At 56.1% G+C, this 18363-nt stretch overlaps 6 protein-coding genes across 6 annotated transcripts; 3 read left to right on the top strand and 3 right to left on the bottom strand.

The window, feature by feature from the left end:
• Positions 1–1094: 1094 nt before the first annotated feature.
• SODALDRAFT_332545 (hypothetical protein) lies at positions 1095–3643 on the top strand. Its single transcript, XM_028611747.1, has 2 exons — positions 1095–2676; positions 2764–3643. The coding sequence occupies exons 1-2, from the start codon at positions 1580–1582 to the stop codon at positions 3167–3169; spliced, it is 1503 nt and encodes a 500-aa protein (XP_028466929.1). The 5' UTR covers positions 1095–1579; the 3' UTR covers positions 3170–3643.
• A 980-nt stretch (positions 3644–4623) lies between these two features.
• Positions 4624–6473, top strand: SODALDRAFT_344130 (hypothetical protein; the record flags this gene model as incomplete). The annotated part of the gene is made up of 4 exons (XM_028613147.1): positions 4624–4658; positions 4988–5053; positions 5122–5377; positions 5487–6473. The coding sequence occupies 4 exons, from the start codon at positions 4624–4626 to the stop codon at positions 6252–6254; spliced, it is 1125 nt and encodes a 374-aa protein (XP_028466928.1). The 3' UTR covers positions 6255–6473.
• Positions 6474–6514: 41 nt separating this feature from the next.
• Positions 6515–8542, top strand: SODALDRAFT_332543 (hypothetical protein). The gene has a single exon (XM_028611746.1). It carries the CDS (start codon positions 6633–6635, stop codon positions 8280–8282), a length of 1650 nt encoding a protein of 549 aa, XP_028466927.1. The 5' UTR covers positions 6515–6632; the 3' UTR covers positions 8283–8542.
• A 200-nt stretch (positions 8543–8742) lies between these two features.
• SODALDRAFT_152537 (phospholipid-translocating P-type ATPase) lies at positions 8743–12933 on the bottom strand. The gene is made up of 2 exons (XM_028606877.1): positions 9362–12933; positions 8743–9288 (listed from the first exon to the last, which is right to left on the bottom strand). Exons 1-2 carry the CDS (start codon positions 12833–12835, stop codon positions 8875–8877), a joined length of 3888 nt encoding a protein of 1295 aa, XP_028466926.1. The 5' UTR covers positions 12836–12933; the 3' UTR covers positions 8743–8874.
• A 1111-nt stretch (positions 12934–14044) lies between these two features.
• Positions 14045–15402, bottom strand: SODALDRAFT_332541 (hypothetical protein; the record flags this gene model as incomplete). The annotated part of the gene is made up of 3 exons (XM_028611745.1): positions 15181–15402; positions 14886–15063; positions 14045–14759 (listed from the first exon to the last, which is right to left on the bottom strand). Coding segments are annotated over exons 1-3 (1052 nt in total), but the record flags the coding sequence as incomplete, so codon positions are not given.
• A 189-nt stretch (positions 15403–15591) lies between these two features.
• SODALDRAFT_332540 (HET-domain-containing protein) lies at positions 15592–18147 on the bottom strand. Its single transcript, XM_028611744.1, has 2 exons — positions 17557–18147; positions 15592–17490 (listed from the first exon to the last, which is right to left on the bottom strand). Exons 1-2 carry the CDS (start codon positions 17936–17938, stop codon positions 15719–15721), a joined length of 2154 nt encoding a protein of 717 aa, XP_028466924.1. The 5' UTR covers positions 17939–18147; the 3' UTR covers positions 15592–15718.
• Between the last annotated feature and the right edge of the window lie 216 nt (positions 18148–18363).

Raw genomic sequence — 18363 nt, 5'->3', positions numbered from 1 at the left:
ACGGTCACTTTGTCTGAAAGAGTCCTTGGCGCCACGCCCAAGGTAGTGGGAGACTATTATGCGTAAACATTGGACGGTTTCCTGTGGATGCTATTCAAACGGTCTATCATCACCTCACCACACGCCCGTTGTTTGGCCCAAATCAACTGGAGAGCCTTTGGCGTTGCGGCACTTACATGTCGTGCATCTGGTCCGCCCGTCAAATATTTCTTCTTCTATTCCTATCTTTAACCCCAGGTGGACACGATCCGCACGCTCTCCCAGGTTCACCCCCCAGGAATTGTCCATTTCGGTTATTCGTACGAAATAATCCGCACACGCGTTTCCTAAGGTGGATGCCGTCATTCGGCCGGGCTACCTAAGCCTCCAATCTCGCTCATTGGAAGCCTCGACAGTGAGAAGCCGGTAATGCCCTGGTCCATGCCACGCACGTTTTACCGATCCTTGGCGCCAACTTTTCTTTTTATCCCTTCCGTCCCTCCAGGGTACCCCTATCTATGTAACTCCGAGTCCCCGGCACCCCTTTGCACCACACCCCAGGTGGGCGGGCGGACTAGTAGAGGGCTGTGTGGAGCTCATTCCTGCTATGTATGAATTTGCATATGGGGCACGGCAAGTTCCTCGTGGCATCTCTGTGGCTGATGAGCGTCGACGGCATTTGCCGGCCAGTACAGGAACACTCTCGCTCTCGCGTTCACCCTCTCTCTCTCTCTCTCTCTCTCCCTCTCTCGTTTTGCGGGTGTGTGCGCCTTGTCCCTCCGCCGAGAGACCGTGTATTCGGCGACGGTAGGTTCCTCCTCGGCCTCCTCCCTTCTTATTTTGTATGGCATAGGAAATATCCGTACGAATGGATCGGTATTTCTCACTGAGACACATCCTACTAGCCGCCTGAAGCAGCTGATATGGACAGCAGCACGTGGAGTCGCTGGCCCTCCCAGAGTCCCAGTGCATATCGAGGAGGAACATACAACGTACATAATACATACTTGCAGCGTCCTATCGGGCGCCTCACTTCCTCACTTACACCCCCATATGGCCGCATCGAGCCACCCCCCCAGGTGCTACTCAAGCCAAGCCAACCCAGCCCGTTGGTCCCCCTGCTTCGGCTCCAACAAGAAGAGGGTACGAAACTAGACGGATTTCCCTACAACGTACACCCTACCCCTTGCCAGACAGACGAAGCCGGGTGTACACTCCGTATATTCATACATAATGAAGATCAATGTCCATGCTTCGAGGGGCATCCCCTCGAGACTTCCCTTTTTACACACGTTTCTCAACCTCGCCCTACTCAAACTTACTTCATACCTTCCCTCTTCCCGTCTCTCTACACTTCACATAGTTAGAGACTAGAGTCCTGTTGGTCGTGACGGTTTCATCTTCTCCGAGGTTCCTACCGAGCATATCAAATCAACGCCTCCACCATCGACACCTCCAGTAGCTGACCGCGAATCACTCCCAACTCGGCTTCACTTGTCGCTCGTCGTCGCTCTTCCTTCGAAGCCTTCGGCAGGAAGCCTCTCTGATCTATTGACGACTCACGACGGCCACCTGGCCAAACCCGCAGTTCTCGATGGGAATGTTAACTTTGGAACCCCACCCTCGCTTGGCCCCCCTCCCAGATTCCCCTCCCGAACTGGTGAGCCCGTCTTCATCCTCCTACTCGTCAAGGCCATCACCACCGGCCGATCTTCAATCCTGGGCTTCTTCAACCACCGCCTCCACCTCTCCGTCCATGTCCACCTATGACCATAGCGCAACGAGCAGCGTGTCTTCGCACGGGAGCAAAGATGTGGATGAAGCCGAGAAGTCTGCCCCGCAGGCACCCCGACAGCAACTTCCTCCCATCAGCAGTCTGTTTGGGCCTCCCCCTTCGGCCCGCCCTCTATTTTCGCCCTCATCAGAACGCCCGGGTTCCTATCCGGCGACGTCGCCCCTCGACCGGCCCCGCATTTCGCCAGTCCACCCGGACGGACCTTACCCGGCATCCTTCTTCTCTCCTTTCATCCCATCATTGACGGCCTACGAGGCAAGATTCGACCACGATCGACCGGCGTTGCACTCCATGACTCGCTCTTTCTCCGGTTCTGGATCCTCTGACCACCGGGACTCTGAACAGGGCCGCCCGGAAACCAGGTCTGGTGCAGGACTAGGTGGACGGTGGTCGTTGCAGCAGGAGACGGGAAGGCACGAGTATGCCCTGGGAGGCAGAGACGCCTCGGCGCCGCTGCGGTCCCCGCACGAACGGTTACCATTCCCGTTCTCGGCTGGGCCGGACGCTCGATCAGGGGGGCGCGAGCAAAGGTCACCGACCGAGACGGCAGCTACTCCGCGCAGGACCTCGACTAGCACGGCGGTCGCCGAAGGTGTGCCATCCAAAGACGGCCTGGGTCCCAAGATCTGGACTGGGACGCATTTCCTCCCACGCTTCGTGCGAGCGGCCGAGGTCCCGGGAGAGGGCATGTGCTATTTTTACGACGACGGGAGCCACTGCAAGACGGTCATCGACGGTGAGGCTGTCAACGCCCACTGGGGCGTGACGAAGGCGGGTAAGCCGAGGAAGAGGCTTGCCATTGCCTGCATTACCTGCCGGGAGAAGAAGATCAAATGCGACCCGGACTACCCACGTTGCGTTCAATGCGAGAAATTCGGTCGGGTTTGCAAGTTCAAGAATGCGTAAGTTGGGAAACAATCCCCCCACCCCCACTCCCTTCGGCGGCCGTCTTTTCACTCGAAGTTCATGAGCTAACTGGGATTCTTTAGGCCACGGGGAGGACACAGCAGCAGTCACGGAAGCAGCAACAACAACACAGCGTCATCGCCTCCGTCCGCAGATGTGGATGGTGTGAGGCGGTCTGGCGCATCCTCGGCATTGACTGATGGCCGTCGATCTGGGTCAGACTCGAGTGGGTCGACTTCTCCGCGTGGGAGCACGGTCCGTCAGCGTAGCCCGGAGGCCACTTCGCCGCCCAAGAGGCTACGGCTTGGCTTCGACACGTACTCCCCAGTGGGCCAGGAGTCATCACAGGCGACTGGTCATCCGCTAGACAGCAGGAAATCGAGCCTATCCTGGCACCAGCACCGCCCGATCATTGAGCTGCCCCGGATCCACGAGGGTGTACTCAATCGCCCTTGGCACGTTGACTCGTACGCTTCACTGCTTGCTTAGAAAGACGGGGGACAACGGCTACCAGTCTCCGTCAGAAGATCCGTCTCCCGTCCATGACATTCGAACAAGACCCGGCCAATTTCTACGTTAAGCCCGACGCGCGAAATTTAGTGCACTTGCTTCCGTTTATCGGGGGCACTTTTGTCGGCAAACCTACTTTTCCTTCCTGCTACCTAAGTATTCTTCAACTTTTTTGTTGCATTCCCCTCATGTCTCAAGGCCGCCGAGGGTGGCTACATGGAGATGGTGAAGATGAATGTCAACTACTACATATTTCGCACGCTGCAGGGCGACGAAAGGGAAGGACTGGGGTTGGGGGCATAATCCATGGATTTCATGAGCATTGCGTGGAGTTACCAGGCGTTGGTCTTTTGGCTGTGGTTTCATATTTGGGAAGGGGTGAGGTGAGAGATGATGGTCGCCAGGGCTTCTCCCGAAGCGGTCCATTGGGGGGGGGGGGGGCTTTACCTTTTCGCCGCCGGCATTTTGTTGCCCTTTTTATTGGTTCAGCCTTTCCTCAGGCATTCTTACTTTACGCGAGGAGGCGAGCGTATTGGGTACTATTGTTTGACGCATCCTCCATTTCTTCATTGGCCATTTGTATTTTTTCTTTTCTTCCTGTCTATATTTGGACCCCCTGTCTATATCTTTCACTATTTCTTTCGGGGGTTTTGTTCAGCCTCAACAAGCCATAGGAGTATGGGACAAGCAGGAACGAGCCGAGTTCTGCGTCTTGGATGGATGGACTAGGTAGCTGGCATGATGGCCCGGATGGCCATAACCATTTTGCGCGAGGAAGAAGCCGCTTCTTAATTACCGCAACCCCCCTTGCTCTTGTCGAATGAAAAGTGATGATTCAAACGTGAGACCAAGATCACCAACGCAACAAGCCAACCACTGCCCCGTGGGTTTCGAGGTACTGCCCAGGGTGTCAGCCTAACATGTGCGATGGTGTTTTATGTGTCATCGATTAGCACTGGAGGAGTGTGATGCTGCCAAGGAGCAATAGCCGACAATGCAGATGGACTCGTCTCTCTTACCAAAGAAAAATACCAACAGATGTTCGGTTACGCGTACATCTTCAAACAAAGGCAGATCAGTAGGTATCAGGTATGAGTACGGCTTACGGATCCTCCGTAGGAGAGAGGTTATGTTGTACTTCCGCTTCCAGTTCTTGGCACCAACGTTGTCGTATGGATGGTCGGGATGGACGAATTAAAACCGAACTACATATCGGAGTAGCGGGAACCGGGCCGACAGAACGCAATAACTGCCGGCCGAGATAAGGTTGCCAAGCTCCGCTGCCGGCTCCGATCTTATTGAACATCTGTACATGCTGTGCACCCGAGAATTCATCTGCTGAGTCATTGAGAGAACGGCCCGATGTTCCGACCGTTGGATCCTTTCTTTTTCCCCCATCTTTGTACAAAGTACAAAGACAAAGTAATTACTCGATGTCTTCTCCTTTTATCGTTCCCAGGAAAACATCGTATCGCGTCTGCCTGATCTTGGCGAACCCCCTTTCCCCCAAGTTCGGTACTGTTTGCGAAACCCTGCTCACCGCATAATAATCTCCAATGAATACTCAATTACACGGACTGACTGGGGGGTAAGGAAAGGGTAAAAAGAGGCGATTACGGGGCCCGCGAAAAGATGCGTGGACACCGCTTACCGAGGGCCGTGACTTCAGCGGCAACTTCAGTGCAGGTCTCACACCCCCTCTCACTGCCACTGTCACTGCCACTGTCACTGTCATCCTCCCCATCCTCCCCGTCCTCGTACTGGACCCGGCACCATCTTGCCAGGTCGCCTGCACAGTTATGCAGGGCACGTTTCAGCACCACGACCAAGTCCCGGAGCCCCAGAAGTAGCGGTGCCGTTGCTGTTGGCGGGGACGACAACAAAGACCACGGCCCCCCCCGCAAACGCCCCTCCTGGCTATCTGCCGTGAGACCGCCGCCGTCGTTCCCCACGGTGCCGACATGTCCCCCGCCGACGTGCGCCTGTGCTGCCACCCCGCAGCCGCCGGCGGGGTTGGAGATCGATCGGAGCAGTCCGCTGAACGGCGTCATGTCCGGGTATGCCGAGCAGGTGCTTGTCTGTACGGGTCGTGACGACTGGCCTTCGCGGATTGAGGAGGAGGATGGCGGGGAGAACCTCGCTGCCGGGCTTAAGGGTCTGTATGGTCGTGGTGGCATGTACAGCGATGTAAGTGGTCCTGCAAATGACTTTCATCTCTCTTTCCCCCTTTCACCTTTCCCCTTCTCACCCGACATGTCTATAATGAAGATACGTTGCCTGACAGATTTGACACCAGCCCTTTCATAACACCTCAGTCCTAAACGCATCTTTCCCCTCCTCGCCAGTCCCCCAACGGACTGCTACAGACCAGCAGACCACGACGTCGACCTCCGTCTACCTCCTCCCCAGCTTCACGTACATCCCCTGGGTGTCACGCGAGTCCACCGACAGCGTGCGTGCCCTTGTAGAGGGCTATCTCCTCCCGACGAAGCCACACCCCGCGCACGACGCGCTGCCGCCTGCGCACCGCGACCGGCTCACGCGGAAGCCGGCTTCCCGGAAGCTGCTCCGCGGCGTGCGGGACGTGAGGGAGGTCATGGTTCTGATCTGCGGGCATGGCGGACGGGACATGCGGTGCGGGGTCGCTGGGCCGGTCTTGAGGGCTGAGTTCGAGGCGAGCCTGCCCCGGTTGGGGGTTCCTGTTGGTAAGGGGCCTGTGGTTGTGGAAGAGGAGGAGAATGCTGGAAAGGACGCGGAAGAGTTTGCTACGACTGAAAGCGATGGGGAGACGGTGACGGTTGGGGAGGGTGTGGCGGCGAGGGTTGGAGCCATTAGCCATATTGGTGGTCACAAGTTTGCGGGCAATGTGATCGTATATATTCCCCCCGGAACAAAAACACGAGACGGCGGAGACCATCCGCTGGCGGGAAGAGGTATTTGGTATGGTCGAGTCGAGCCAAAGCATGTGGACGGCATCATCAGGGAGACCATCTTGGAAGGGAAGGTGATTCAGGATATGTTCCGTGGCGGGATCGACCAGGACAGGAAGATCTTGAGAATATGATGGATTGTCGACAGCTTCTATGTATAAGGTATTGTCATATTCTCTTATACATTGTATCTTTGGTCAATCTAGGTACGTACCTTACCTAGGATGCCTTAAGGACCTTAGACACGAAGCCCGGACTCGGAGCCGAGCATTCGCACATGTTGTACCGCCAATGAGAATGAGCTCCCTCGCGATGTCACGTGATCGCGTGCGTTTTGCACCTCGGTTTATACTCCGTCTTCCACTCATTTTACTTGAATCCAACGTTCTCTCATCCAACCCCATCTCACCCGTACATTATTGCCGTGAACCATCTCTCATACCCTCTTACATTCTTCCTCATAATACCTCACCACAAATCATGGAGATAAGCTAGCAATTCCCGGAATTATCATGTCATCTCAACGCATCTTCATAGCCTCGACTTTACGAGGGTCACCGACGCCCATTCTCCTCACCACGGGACGAACAGGGAGAAGGGGTGTCTTCTGTCTCGCTCCATCCAAGACGCTCATCTCACGGTCCTCAGCCAACCATGGTCTCCGTTCTCAATGGCAAACTATAGCCGGCTCGGTGTGTAAACCAGGCACCCAGCAGCAGCGCTCATCCCTATCCACTTCGACGACGACCAGACGCACTTCTCCCAACGCCAAAAAGAAGACTTCCAACGCCAATACCAACACTCCACCACGTAGACGGTCTTACCGACCATTGACGCTCTTCTTTATTTTCACATTCGCAAGCGCATCGGTCTTCTACTATCTCGCCTCTACACCATCTCCACCCCGAAACCAAATCCTCTCCAGAGACGTCTTCACCCCATTCGAGCTCGTATCCCGCGACCAGGTCTCTCCCACCTCCTTCGTCCTGACTCTCCGCCCCTCCCCCTCCGATTTCCCGTCTCTCACCTCCTCCGACATCGCGTCCCAGCTCGCAGATCCGTGGCGCACTTTCGACCTCTGGTCCGTCGAAGTGAAGCAGCCCCAACTCCAAATTGCGCGGGAATACACCCCGCTTCCCCCCTTATCGTCTGCTCCCGACCACGCAGCGGTTGTACGTCTGCTTGTTCGTGCGGTAGACGGAGGAGAGGTCTCTACCTATCTGAGCCGCTTACCGGTCGGGAGCCGCGTAGAGCTGCGTGGACCTCACGGCGGGTTCGATCTGCACTCGCGTCTCGGCCTCTACGGCAAAGAGGAAATAGACGGCGTGTCAGCTGCCGGAGGGGAAGAGCCGCAGCGCGAGCAGGGAGGAAAGCAAGTCGTCTTCCTCGCCGGCGGGACCGGCATCGCGACGGCCCTGCAAGCCGCCCATTCTGTCCTCGAAGACGACGACGACGACGACGACGACGACGCGAAGCCGAACGTCAAGATCCTGTGGGCCATGCGGTCCAGATCCGACATGCAGGATCTCTCCGCCTCGACCGGGGGGAAATCGAGCTCTGGATCACGCCCCTGGTGGAGGAGTTTTCTATCAGGCAGTTTCGCGAGCGACGACGAAGCGGAAGAAATCAGGGGCCCGGACTTCGCCGCCCCGACGAGCATCACCGCCCAGCTCCTTTCCATGAAGGCGCGCCACGGGGATAGGGTACGCGTGCATTCCGTCGTGGATGACGAGGGCACCGCCATCACCCCGAAGGACTTGCTGGGAGCTCTGCGCCACGGCAGCGGCGCCTCAAAGGGAACCGCCCCGGCCCCCGCCCCCGCCGCTGCAGTATCGCTGTCGAAGACGTCGACGTCGACGTCGACGCCGCCGCCGCCGTGCGAGTTCCATTCCCAGCCTCTGCAGGCGAACATGCCAGATGGCGCCCCCAACCAGGGCCGAAAGGACCTCGCCTCCCGCGAGGCCTGCCGCTGTCCTCCCGAGGACGCGCCGGGGAAGAACCTGCTGCTTGTGTCGGGCCCGGACGGCTTCATCGCCGCCTACGTGGGGCCCAGGCCGTGGGAGGGCGGCGCCCAGGTTCAGGGCACTGTGGGCGGTGTCCTGGGGGAATTGGAGAGGAGGGATCCGGGCCTGCTGAAGGATTGGATCGTTCTTAAGATGTGAGAAGAAGCGATTCGCCTTGCCCTCTCATTCCCCCCTCCCTCTTCGACTACCACTGCCACTGCCACGACCACACCTACCGCTACCATTACCATGACAACGACGACGACCACATTCAACATATGTCATATACCCCAGCATTGAATATAGAAAAGCCTACAATGGCGCTTCTTGCATGTAAATAGGGGTGGATATCCATTCAGGAGTCTCTCACCTTGGATTCCGGGAGACGTAGCAAAATACAATCCCAAATGCCAATGATTTATCATGTTTGCTAACAATGTGACCGCTTCGAGAAGGAAAAAAAAAAAAAAAAAAAAAAACCCCCCCATATGCCCCCCAAAACCCCATTCAATAACTCCTTTTGTCAATGAACGACCCCAACGGGAGGCTTAGAAGACGATTTATGAGCTCTGCACTTTTCTGTAGGAAGGCGGCTTCAATGCCCTCCCGATGAGTTTCGCCGCGTACGGTGGGACGAGCGATATGGCCCCGATGGCCAGGATGCGCCAGTAGAATCCCCTTTACACTCGTCAGCAGCTGTTGCTAGAGCATAGCCCAATGCATTGCAACACGAAAGAGAGTAGGAGACCACTTACAGAGTGATGATGAATTCCAAATCGTAGTAACCGCCCAGGAACGGTATAGAGCCGACGAAGGCGAGGAAGGTTCCCAGGATAGACACAATCATGACCGGATGCCAGGTGGTGATCTCGATAGCCACCATGAGCAGCTCGTTGAGGACGAGCACGGTGTATGAGACGGCCACCATCTTCGGCCCGTCCACCTCGACGAGAAGCTGGGATAGGCCCTGGATCACGCAGCCTTGGTAGACGGAGACGAGGACCCAGACGAAGAATGTCCGGTACGAGAGGGACCGGCCCGAGGTGAGTTCCTTGTAGAGCTCCGGATAGAGGTTCGCCAGGTTCTCGTCGACGTCCTTGTCGAGCACTAGGGAGAGCACAGGCGCTGCCGTGTAAATCGTCGCATATCCTACGAGGAGCCAATCCTGCACTTTGTGTTAGAGAAGACTGAAAACAAGGGAAAAGGAGAAGGCGGAGGAGGAAGTAGGGGGGTCTCACCTTGTAAAGACCCTCAGGCTCGAAATCGATGGCAATGCTGTACATGGTCTGGCACACGGCGATGATGAGACCACGATGAATGACAAACTGAGCCAATTTGGCGCTGCGCTTGTAGCTGTTGCGGCCATGCCACACCAGCAACTTGGTCAAGTGGTGGAACTGTTCGATGGAGAAATCGGCCGCCAAACTCGCCTGCCGCCCTTCCTTGCCCACAATACCCACCCCGACGTCCGCCGCCTGGATCATGGACACGTCGTTGCCGCCGTCGCCGATACAGCAGACCCTCTTCTTCGTGTGTTCCTTGATCAGCTCGGCGACCTCGGCCTTCTGCGTCGGGGAACAGCGGCAGGCCACGACGGTCGGCAGCTGCACGGCCACCGAGATGAACTCGACGCGGAAATGCGTCAGGAAGAGGGCCAAGCTCTCGCCGTCGATGAGGAGGCACGAGTCCGTCTTGCTCCGCAGAAAGTCCAGGTGGTCCCGCGCGTTGTCCTTCCGCTTGAGCTTGGCCACCGTGTAGATGAACTGTCCCCGCGCCACAAGCTTCGAGCTGACGGCCACGCACCTGGCCGTCTCGACCTTGTCGCCCGTCAACATCCAAATCTTGATGCCGGCGTTTCGGAGGAGCTCCAACGAGGGCTTGACGTCTTTCTGCAGCTTGTCCTCGACGCCCGTGACGCCGAGGAGCTCCAGGCTCCGCTCGAGGTGTTCCGAAACGACGCGCTGCATGCTCGCATCGCGCCCGTTGATGACGAGAGATGCCTCTTGGTAGTCCCGGGAGAATTCCCGATACTGCTGATGGGAGAGCCGCTTGCGCCCGACGACGAGCGTCCGCAGACCTTCACGGGCCATGTTGGCCGTCTCCTCGTCCAACCAGTCATTCTCGACGACGATGGAGCCCATGACGGTATCTGCGCCTTTCTGGTAGAACCAAATCTCGCCGCTGTCGAGGTCGGGGATTCCGGACTGCATCGACTCGTAAAACTGGACGATGACGCCCATCCGCTTACCCTCCGAGGTGAAGGGGAAAACGTCCAGAATGCGAACTTGCACCACCGTCCTACCCGTCTCGGTGGACTCGAGCACCATGGCCTTGCGATCTCTGTGGGCAAGGCGAAGGCCGACATATTCGGTCCACCGTACGATGGCGATCTCGTCAGGCGAAGATGCCTGGTACGACGTGACCGTCTTGCCACCCTCCTCCTCGGTAGTCGGGGTCACGTTGTGGCACAGCGCGAGCGCTAGCACAACGTCCCTAACCCGAGTCCCGATCTCTCGTCGTGTACGCGTCGTGCCTATATTCGCGGTAGTCGCAAAGGTCGAAGAGGGCGTGATGAGGGCCTTTCTGGATGCCGGGTCGACAGTCGGCTGGACATGAAAACCCTGCCTAACGTAGGAGACGACTTCGTCCATGGCTTCGTTGGCGTACGATACGGTACCGACATGGATCTTCTTCATCTCCATGTCGTTCTGCGTCAAGGTGCCCGTCTTGTCGCTAAGCAAGTACTCGATACGGCCGAGATCCTCGGGTATCGTGCTTGTCCGTACCACGGCGCCCGGGATACCAGGGTCGCGATGAATGAACCAGGAGTACGCACTTTTCCCGAGATCAAGGTTGACTCGCAGGCTAATAGGCACGATGGTGGAGAACAAGACGAGGAAGCGCATGATCTTGACATACCAGACGTTGCCCTCGGTATTCTCGAAACCCTCAATGGCGACCAAGATGACCGATAGAGCGAGGGTGATGGCGCAGAGAATCTTGGTCAACGAGTTGATCTCATATTCCAGGAGGCCGGTCTTGGACCTCGAGGGAGCGGTGGAGAGCGCAGATCTGGTCTGCACGCCGGTGTACACGATGACGGCAAACGTCGTGGCTTGCGACGCAATGACGGTGTTGGCCCAGGCCGTGTTATCAACGGACAAAGCCGCAGATTTGGAAGCATCGCCAACCCCTGGAAGAGTGCTGGAGAGGACCTGCGCATCTTCCTTGGTGGGTAGAAGTTCGATGGACCCCAGAAACTCGTTCACCCTCTTATCCGGCTTCCCGCCCGTGACACGCAAGCGAACGAACTCTTCCGCGGGTAGATTTTGCGACAGCGGGCAGGCCAGGCGTAACTTCCAATCGGTTTCACCGTCCAGTTGGTCGGTTCGAATGAACGTCTCACCCCCAGGTCCACCAACATCGTTGTCTTGGACATTGTCTTGGACAATGTCCCGGACATCGGGGCCTTTGCCTTTGTTAGACGAATGGGGTTCTCGCTCTGGGTCGACGAGAAGATCCTCCTCTCCTGTTGGCACGTCTTCGTGTGCCACCGTATCGTGTGCAGTCTCCGGGGTCTCGCATTTGAGAATCACAACATCGGCCGGCACCCGCTGACCCTTGCTGAGCTTCAAAACATCGCCGACCTTCAAGTCGCGAGATTTTCGGGGCAACTCGCGGACCACGGAGGAAGGCTGCGACTGCAACAACCCTTGACCCTCGATGCGCTCCTCCTCCTCGCGAATGTCCGATAACCTTTCTCCATTTTTGAGAAGCCTCCTCCGCCTCCTCTTCACCGAGTCTGATTTGAGTTTTCTGTGGGAGCGCTGGGAGGCCGCCGCCATAGCTTGTCCGGGCTCTTCAAAATGGAGCACGGTATACTCTTCCGCATTGGCTTCGTTATCCCTCTTTCGCCTCCCGATGTCGTCGTAGGCCTCCTTTCCCATTGTAATCACCAAGACGAAGGCCAGGGGGGCGATGTAAGTCGTGAGGTATCCGATCCGCAGGGCGGGTATCGCCTGGGAAAGCGCGACAAGTAGGAAATACATGTTGAAGAAGAAGGAGAACTCATTGTAGAGTGTGACGGGGAGGAAGGTGAAAGCGGTATACTTCGCGTTGGATATTCTATTCGGCGGGAATCTCGATGGGTCGGCAAACCCGACGGGAACAAGTCGTGACGCCGAGGGGTCGTCTTCCTCTTCTTCGTCCTGGTCGTCGCTCGTGTCCCTGCCTGACTGTTGCTCCCCCGAACCCCCCATGAACCCAGGAAGTCGCAAGTTAGACCGTAAGGCCGATAACCTTCCCAGGCCCTCCTGCGCGAAGGATCGGCGCCGTGAGGACGACGAGCCTCCTGGGAGAAGGGGCGCGTCATCCCCCGAAGCATGGTCCCGGTCCATGGAACGAGACCCGTGTCTTTCTGCATCGTCTAGTAGAGCTTCGGCGTCGTCGCCGGTGTTATCCAGGTCCTGCCCCAGCTCCCCGTATCCCCTGGACCGCTTGGCCCGTCGCAAGCCCCCCATACGAAGATTGCGGAGGGCAATTCTCGGAGCCCTCTGATCGGAGGAGTCGCGATTATGTCCTGAACGGTTGAAAGATCGATGAGAAGACGTCGCTGGATCGAGCTCGTGTAGGTCGAGGTCTAGATCAGAGTCGGAGTCATGTGTCGGAGAGCCTGGGGGATCGGCGGTGGATTGGGAAGTGGACGGTGGCATCCCGCACCGTTGTTTCTGGTCCGACTGAGGGCTGACGAAGGGAAGCCTAAGCAGGTGCGATGCTTCGAGGAGAGTCGGCGAAGCGGGACGCTGGAGTTGAAGGGGAAGAGTCCGTGGAGAGTCGTGAGTGCGGATGCATTGGTTGGTTGGGGAGAACAGAGAGAAATCGGGAGGGATGTGTCGTCTAGAAGCCGGTTCTAATGGTTTTGACAGGGTTTCATATGGTGACAATGAAGAGACATTTGGCGGAAGGAAGGGGTAGGGGCCTTTTGGACAAAGTATGCTGAACTTGGATCAACGGAAAGATGCATCCCAAGATACCTCCGAAGTAGGCAATCATAAGGTAGGTAGGTATGTAGCAGCCTATTCGGCAAGGCCAATGCAGACTGACGCCGTCAGTGACCGTATCAGGACGATTAGGAAGGTACATAGTACAAGTACCTTGATGTTTCAACAAGGCGTCCCGATGCATTAGGTAAGACCCGTTGAAGGTGGCAACAACGGTCCATGAGCAAGGGAAAGCGCTGCTGCCTGTGCGAGCTACGTAATCAATATTTGATGGACCGTGCACTCCCCGTTTCCCAGCTGCCCTGGGGAGTATAAATACCCCCAACCCTACCCAAGTTTTATGTTTTGTTTTCTTCTCTTTTTCTTCTTCATACTTACCTTGTCCAACTCTGGGGCGCTCAAGAAGGCCGCGGAGTAAGGAGGAAGGCCTGCATTGCACATCGCGGAGTCGGCCTCCTTCGATTGTCCTTCGGGGCCATCGTGGGCGCAATTTTTGATTTTGCATTTCCTATTTTCATTGTGACGCTGCTTGATGTGGTGTTGTGAAGAAGATGGACTGCTGGTTTTCCTCATCAATGCTACCCTCTGGGTTGATCCAGCTTGGTGAAAGTCATGTCATTCCGCAATAGGTCTCTGGATTTGATGTTAGGAACCATGGCCCACTGGGTTTGCGCCAAGGTGCATACCTCGGGGGCACGTAAGGAAATCATGGCCTCTGCGATCCCGACGCGTGGAATCCATGAATTGACAGTATCGTCCAGCAATGGGTAGGGTAGACTGCTAGGTTGCACGAAATGATACCGAAAATGAGTGTTTGACTGACATATCGATGCTATCTATCCGCCAACTCAAATCTCGTCTTCCTCGTCATCGAAATCGTCCTCCCGGCCCATCTCGTACAGAATCCGGCCTCCCTCACCAGCCCCTATATCCGTCTGCGCATCAAAGTACGGCAGTACAATGCCTTCTCGGTCTCGTCTCTGCTTCTCCGTCAGGCCTAGATTGAAGGTACTCTCCGGTCCCTCATCGCCGCCAGCCCCTCCGCCAGACTGGCCACTCTCGTCCGAGGGTGCGAATGCATGGTGGTCTGAAAGCAGCATCAGCCTAGACGGCGTGCCTTTGTCCTGGCCTACACCTGATGGTGGTGGCAGTTTTGCTGCTGCTGCTGCTGCTGCCGCCGCCGCCAGGTGCGATCCCCCCGGCGGTCCCCGTGTTCCAGGAAACAGTGCAAACTTCTCCTTCACCGCCCGGCCGCTACGTCGTCGGAGCTCCATGTCCAGCACCACTCCCCCATAGTCTCCAGACTTGATCTCCCCCTTCAGCCCGATCAGCACGCCCTCCCGTTCCTCCTGTAACCCCCATTCCGGCTCCTGTAGGCTCCTGTTCCGTGCTTTTTGTCGCTCAATCTCCTGCCGTAGGCTAGACAACCGGAGGATGGAGGTGGCCAGGTGGCAGAGAAGGGTGAGAGGGTGAGGCTCGTATTCGCTCACTGTCCTCGGGAGAACGAGAGGGACATCCGTGTGATATACGCCCACCATCGAGACGGCCGGGCCGATGACGCTGGAGAGAAAGCCGGGGAGAGAGTGGGGGGCTGTCGTGGCAAGCTCGTTGAGCGAGTCGACTATGAGGAGCACTCCTGCGGAAGTTGTGTGAGTAAGTATCATAATACATGTAGCATGACGCCCCTTTTCTCCTTTTCTCCTCTTCTTCCTCTGCATCATTCGGCTCCACAAGAGCCAGAGAGGGCGCACCGTGTACTCACTCTGCATGGAAAGTTTCTCTTTGACGCTACCCGCAGACTTTCCAGGTTTTGGATAGTGAGAGACCAGCTCTTTTCTCAGCGACGTGAGGGGTTTTCCTCGGCCCTTCACGAACACATCCGCATCTCGAGGTTTTCGCAGGGTAGCAAACGAGAGGAATATGACTTTTGTCTTTGAGGCCTATGGAAATGACAGGCGTGAGAAATGGGCCCGGGTAAAGAGGATGTTTTTTGCCACGACGAGAGCGGGAGGGAGGCATATGCTCCCCAACGTCCAGTGACCGAGGGTGTTTCTCACCTTCGCCCTGGAAATATACTCTCGAACCACGGGTGCTGCGCCCTGCTCTAGAGTATCTAATACCAGAGTCAAGGGACTCGCACTGTCGCGCAAATTTAGTAATTTCTGGATCAGAAGGAGACTGTGGGATCTACTATGAGATCGAGTAGAAGAAACCATTCTGGTATGAAGAGTTTTAAGATGCCTGGAGCTTGGTCGTCGGGCAACTGAATAGAGGATGAGTTGGTTGGCTTGACTTGTTGAAGAAACGAACCCTTTGGAACAGAGGAGGATGTTGGGTTTCGCCGCAACTGTTTCAGCGTAGTACCGTAGCGTAAAGGTACGGAAGTGCTCACCGTACGTAGTTGTCAATCCTCACACATTCCAAGTATATTTTTGTCAAGATAATTTACTCAGAAATCATCACTTACTGCGCGTTTCAAACGGTGGAATAATTCATCAGTCTCTCTATTTCCGGCCGTTTTTTTATTCTTATGCTGAACAGGACTACCTATACTCCTCCACTATATGATGTCCGTACAGTATGTCATGAACCAACTCACACTATCGTGATGGTGGCTATATGTTCCTGTTCGCTCACTTCCTCAAGCACTGAACTTCTTCCCTCTTTAACAGGATATGTGGCGAGGCCAACCCTCTCAAAATTCCCTGGACTCCTCGGCGACTTGCCTAGTATCAACAATTCGTGGTCCCTGATCTGTGGACTTGCTAGATCTGATGCGGAAGAGAAATAACCGAGTCTCATCACCCAGCACCTCATCCTCGGACCCGCGACATCTGGTTTGGCGGCGATGAGTATTTGACCAGTCGCTTCCACTTCTTCCTCTTCCGTGCCTGGATCTCCTTCCGTGTCAGTTGACAAGTTCTGGGTGGACCCGGACCCCGAAGGACTCCATCTGCAGACAGTCGTCTCAAGGCTGCCATCTGGTCCTGCCACTACAACTTGCTGAAGAACGCCGTCGGCGAGTACTTCCACCAACCGCATCTGACACAGCCTCACAACATACACCCCGGGACGGGACGACTCTTCCATGCATCCCTGAATGAGCGGTCCGCGAATCGTAAGCCGTCCACCCTCTACGCGACCCAAGGGAGCGTTCCGACTAGCGACCGTTTCAACGGCCTCGACAGATGCACTTTTATGGTAAGGCAATTTGCCGTTCTTGAAGCAGCAGTAATCCACCTCCCCCTCGACCGAGGCCCACGAGAAAGACGGCGCAACGTACCCAGGCCGAGGTGGCTCAGTCGTCGTCGGGTGGGCCCTCCGCCAAAGGAGATCCGCGTCAATGTTGTCCGCCCACAAGCCCGCAGCGTAGCGGGATCGTGTTTTCCGATGCAATATCGCGGCGATCCCGGATATCGCCGTCAGTTTGTCCCGCGCATCCGTCAGGTCCCGGTCGGAACAGTTCTCGATGAGCTTGTGCCAGAACCGGAAGGCATCGGCAGGTCGCGTGATCTGCGAAACCGGATTCGGGCCGAACAGGCGACGGTGGTTTAGTTGGGAGCGACACTCGCAGGCCACGGCCTCCAGACAGGTCCACTGCATCTCTGCCGTGGAGAAAGAGAGCAACCGCGTCGAAAGCAGCTGTTCCTGCAGGGTCCATGTTCGCCTTGACCATGGCTCTCTTGGAATACGCTCATCGGAGCGGTCTTGCCACTTGGAATGGACGCCGACTTCCGGGATGACCCTCGCCTTCAGCATGTGGGCGCCTTCTTCGTCTGCTACCCGTTTCGTGAACACTCGCCCGTAGTATTGGTCGGCATACGACTCAGCGCGAGGATGGCGACGAAGGACGGTTCTGTCGGCCGACCCAGACGACGCCGCCGCAATGGTGAGATAGGCGCCGGCGTAGATGTCGGACATGTTTGCGGATTCGGCCTCCCAGTCTTCGATACTATCCTGGATAATGCAGAGTGCGTCGACCCAGAGATACTGAATTCCAAGTTCTCGCGTCAAGGCGATGGCGTCCACGTACACTTGTGGCAGCATGGAGACGTCAATACCCGACTGCATATCCTCTAAACTAGCCAATGTAGTCCTCACAGTGATAGCATTGCCCCAACAATAGCTAAGAGCAATGTACCTTGCAGAGGAAACGCTGTCGGTGTCAATAAGACGTATGTGGCTATCGCCACGATGGCCTACTTCGAGAAGCCGAGCTGGCAGGCTACCGTCGCCCTGGCAACAGAGGCGGTGGCTAGCAAGGCATGTCTGTAGGTGAGACTTGATAAACGATAGACTTTCTTCCGACAGATAATCAGTACTTAAGTCTGGCAGGGGTCGAATCCGATTCCATGACTTCTGATGAGCTGCAAACTACCCGTGTCAGCATAGCTACCGTATTCCCCAAGCCAAAGAGAAGCAGAGCCGCGTACACATATATAACTGCACGTAGACTTCCATGTAGTAGACGTCGACCGATATCTCCACGTTTCCCGAGTCGGTAGGCACTCTCAGCTCTATGTTACGGGCCCTGTCGTCACCTGGGGAGTCCAAGCCAAAGAACATCAATACCTCGAGAAGAACCGAGCATATTGGACAGCCGTATCTTGCCGAGCTCTCGAGGTTTCTCCGACTCCGGCTTAGACGGATGACGGACTCGCTCTGGCTCCAAGCCAAGTCGTTGGTGTTTTGAAGAGCAGTCGGCGCATCCAAATCAAAGCAACACGGGCATGGCTGGCTCTTGGGACGAGGTGGAATCAGCGAATCTAGAGAGACGAGACCGGATCCGGGCTGCGAAACGTTGCATTCTTGCATTGTTATATTCCACAACCAGCGTCTTCATTCAATATGTTTAGGAGTTGATGGAAGGAGGGCACATCGGCCGAAGCCTGTGTTGACAAGGCTCACAGATGAATAACAGAGAATGAGGCTGAGGCTACGAAGCGAAGTATGAAATACCTATCCCTCGGAGTCTGAAGTAGGTGATCTAGAACTTTGAAGATGCGATCATGGTCAGACAACAGGGGTGCGGGGGGGCTTGGACGGTTGGTACAAAGGCGGAGATCGACGCACGATCACCTACCTTAGATACATACACGGATTACTATTTTTAGAAGGTCAAACATAGCCCCCTGCGGCTTACCGTAGAGATGCCTGTCAAAGACGTTCCGAACAGACTTTAATATACGATACCCTCGAAAAAGCATAAAGATCTCTGGTCTTTCCTCAGCAACGTCACT

The sequence above is a fragment of the Sodiomyces alkalinus genome, assembly GCF_003711515.1.
Source record: "Sodiomyces alkalinus F11 unplaced genomic scaffold SODALscaffold_4, whole genome shotgun sequence".
NCBI lineage: Eukaryota > Fungi > Ascomycota > Sordariomycetes > Glomerellales > Plectosphaerellaceae > Sodiomyces > Sodiomyces alkalinus.
This window is presented reverse-complemented; position numbering and strand designations above follow the sequence as displayed.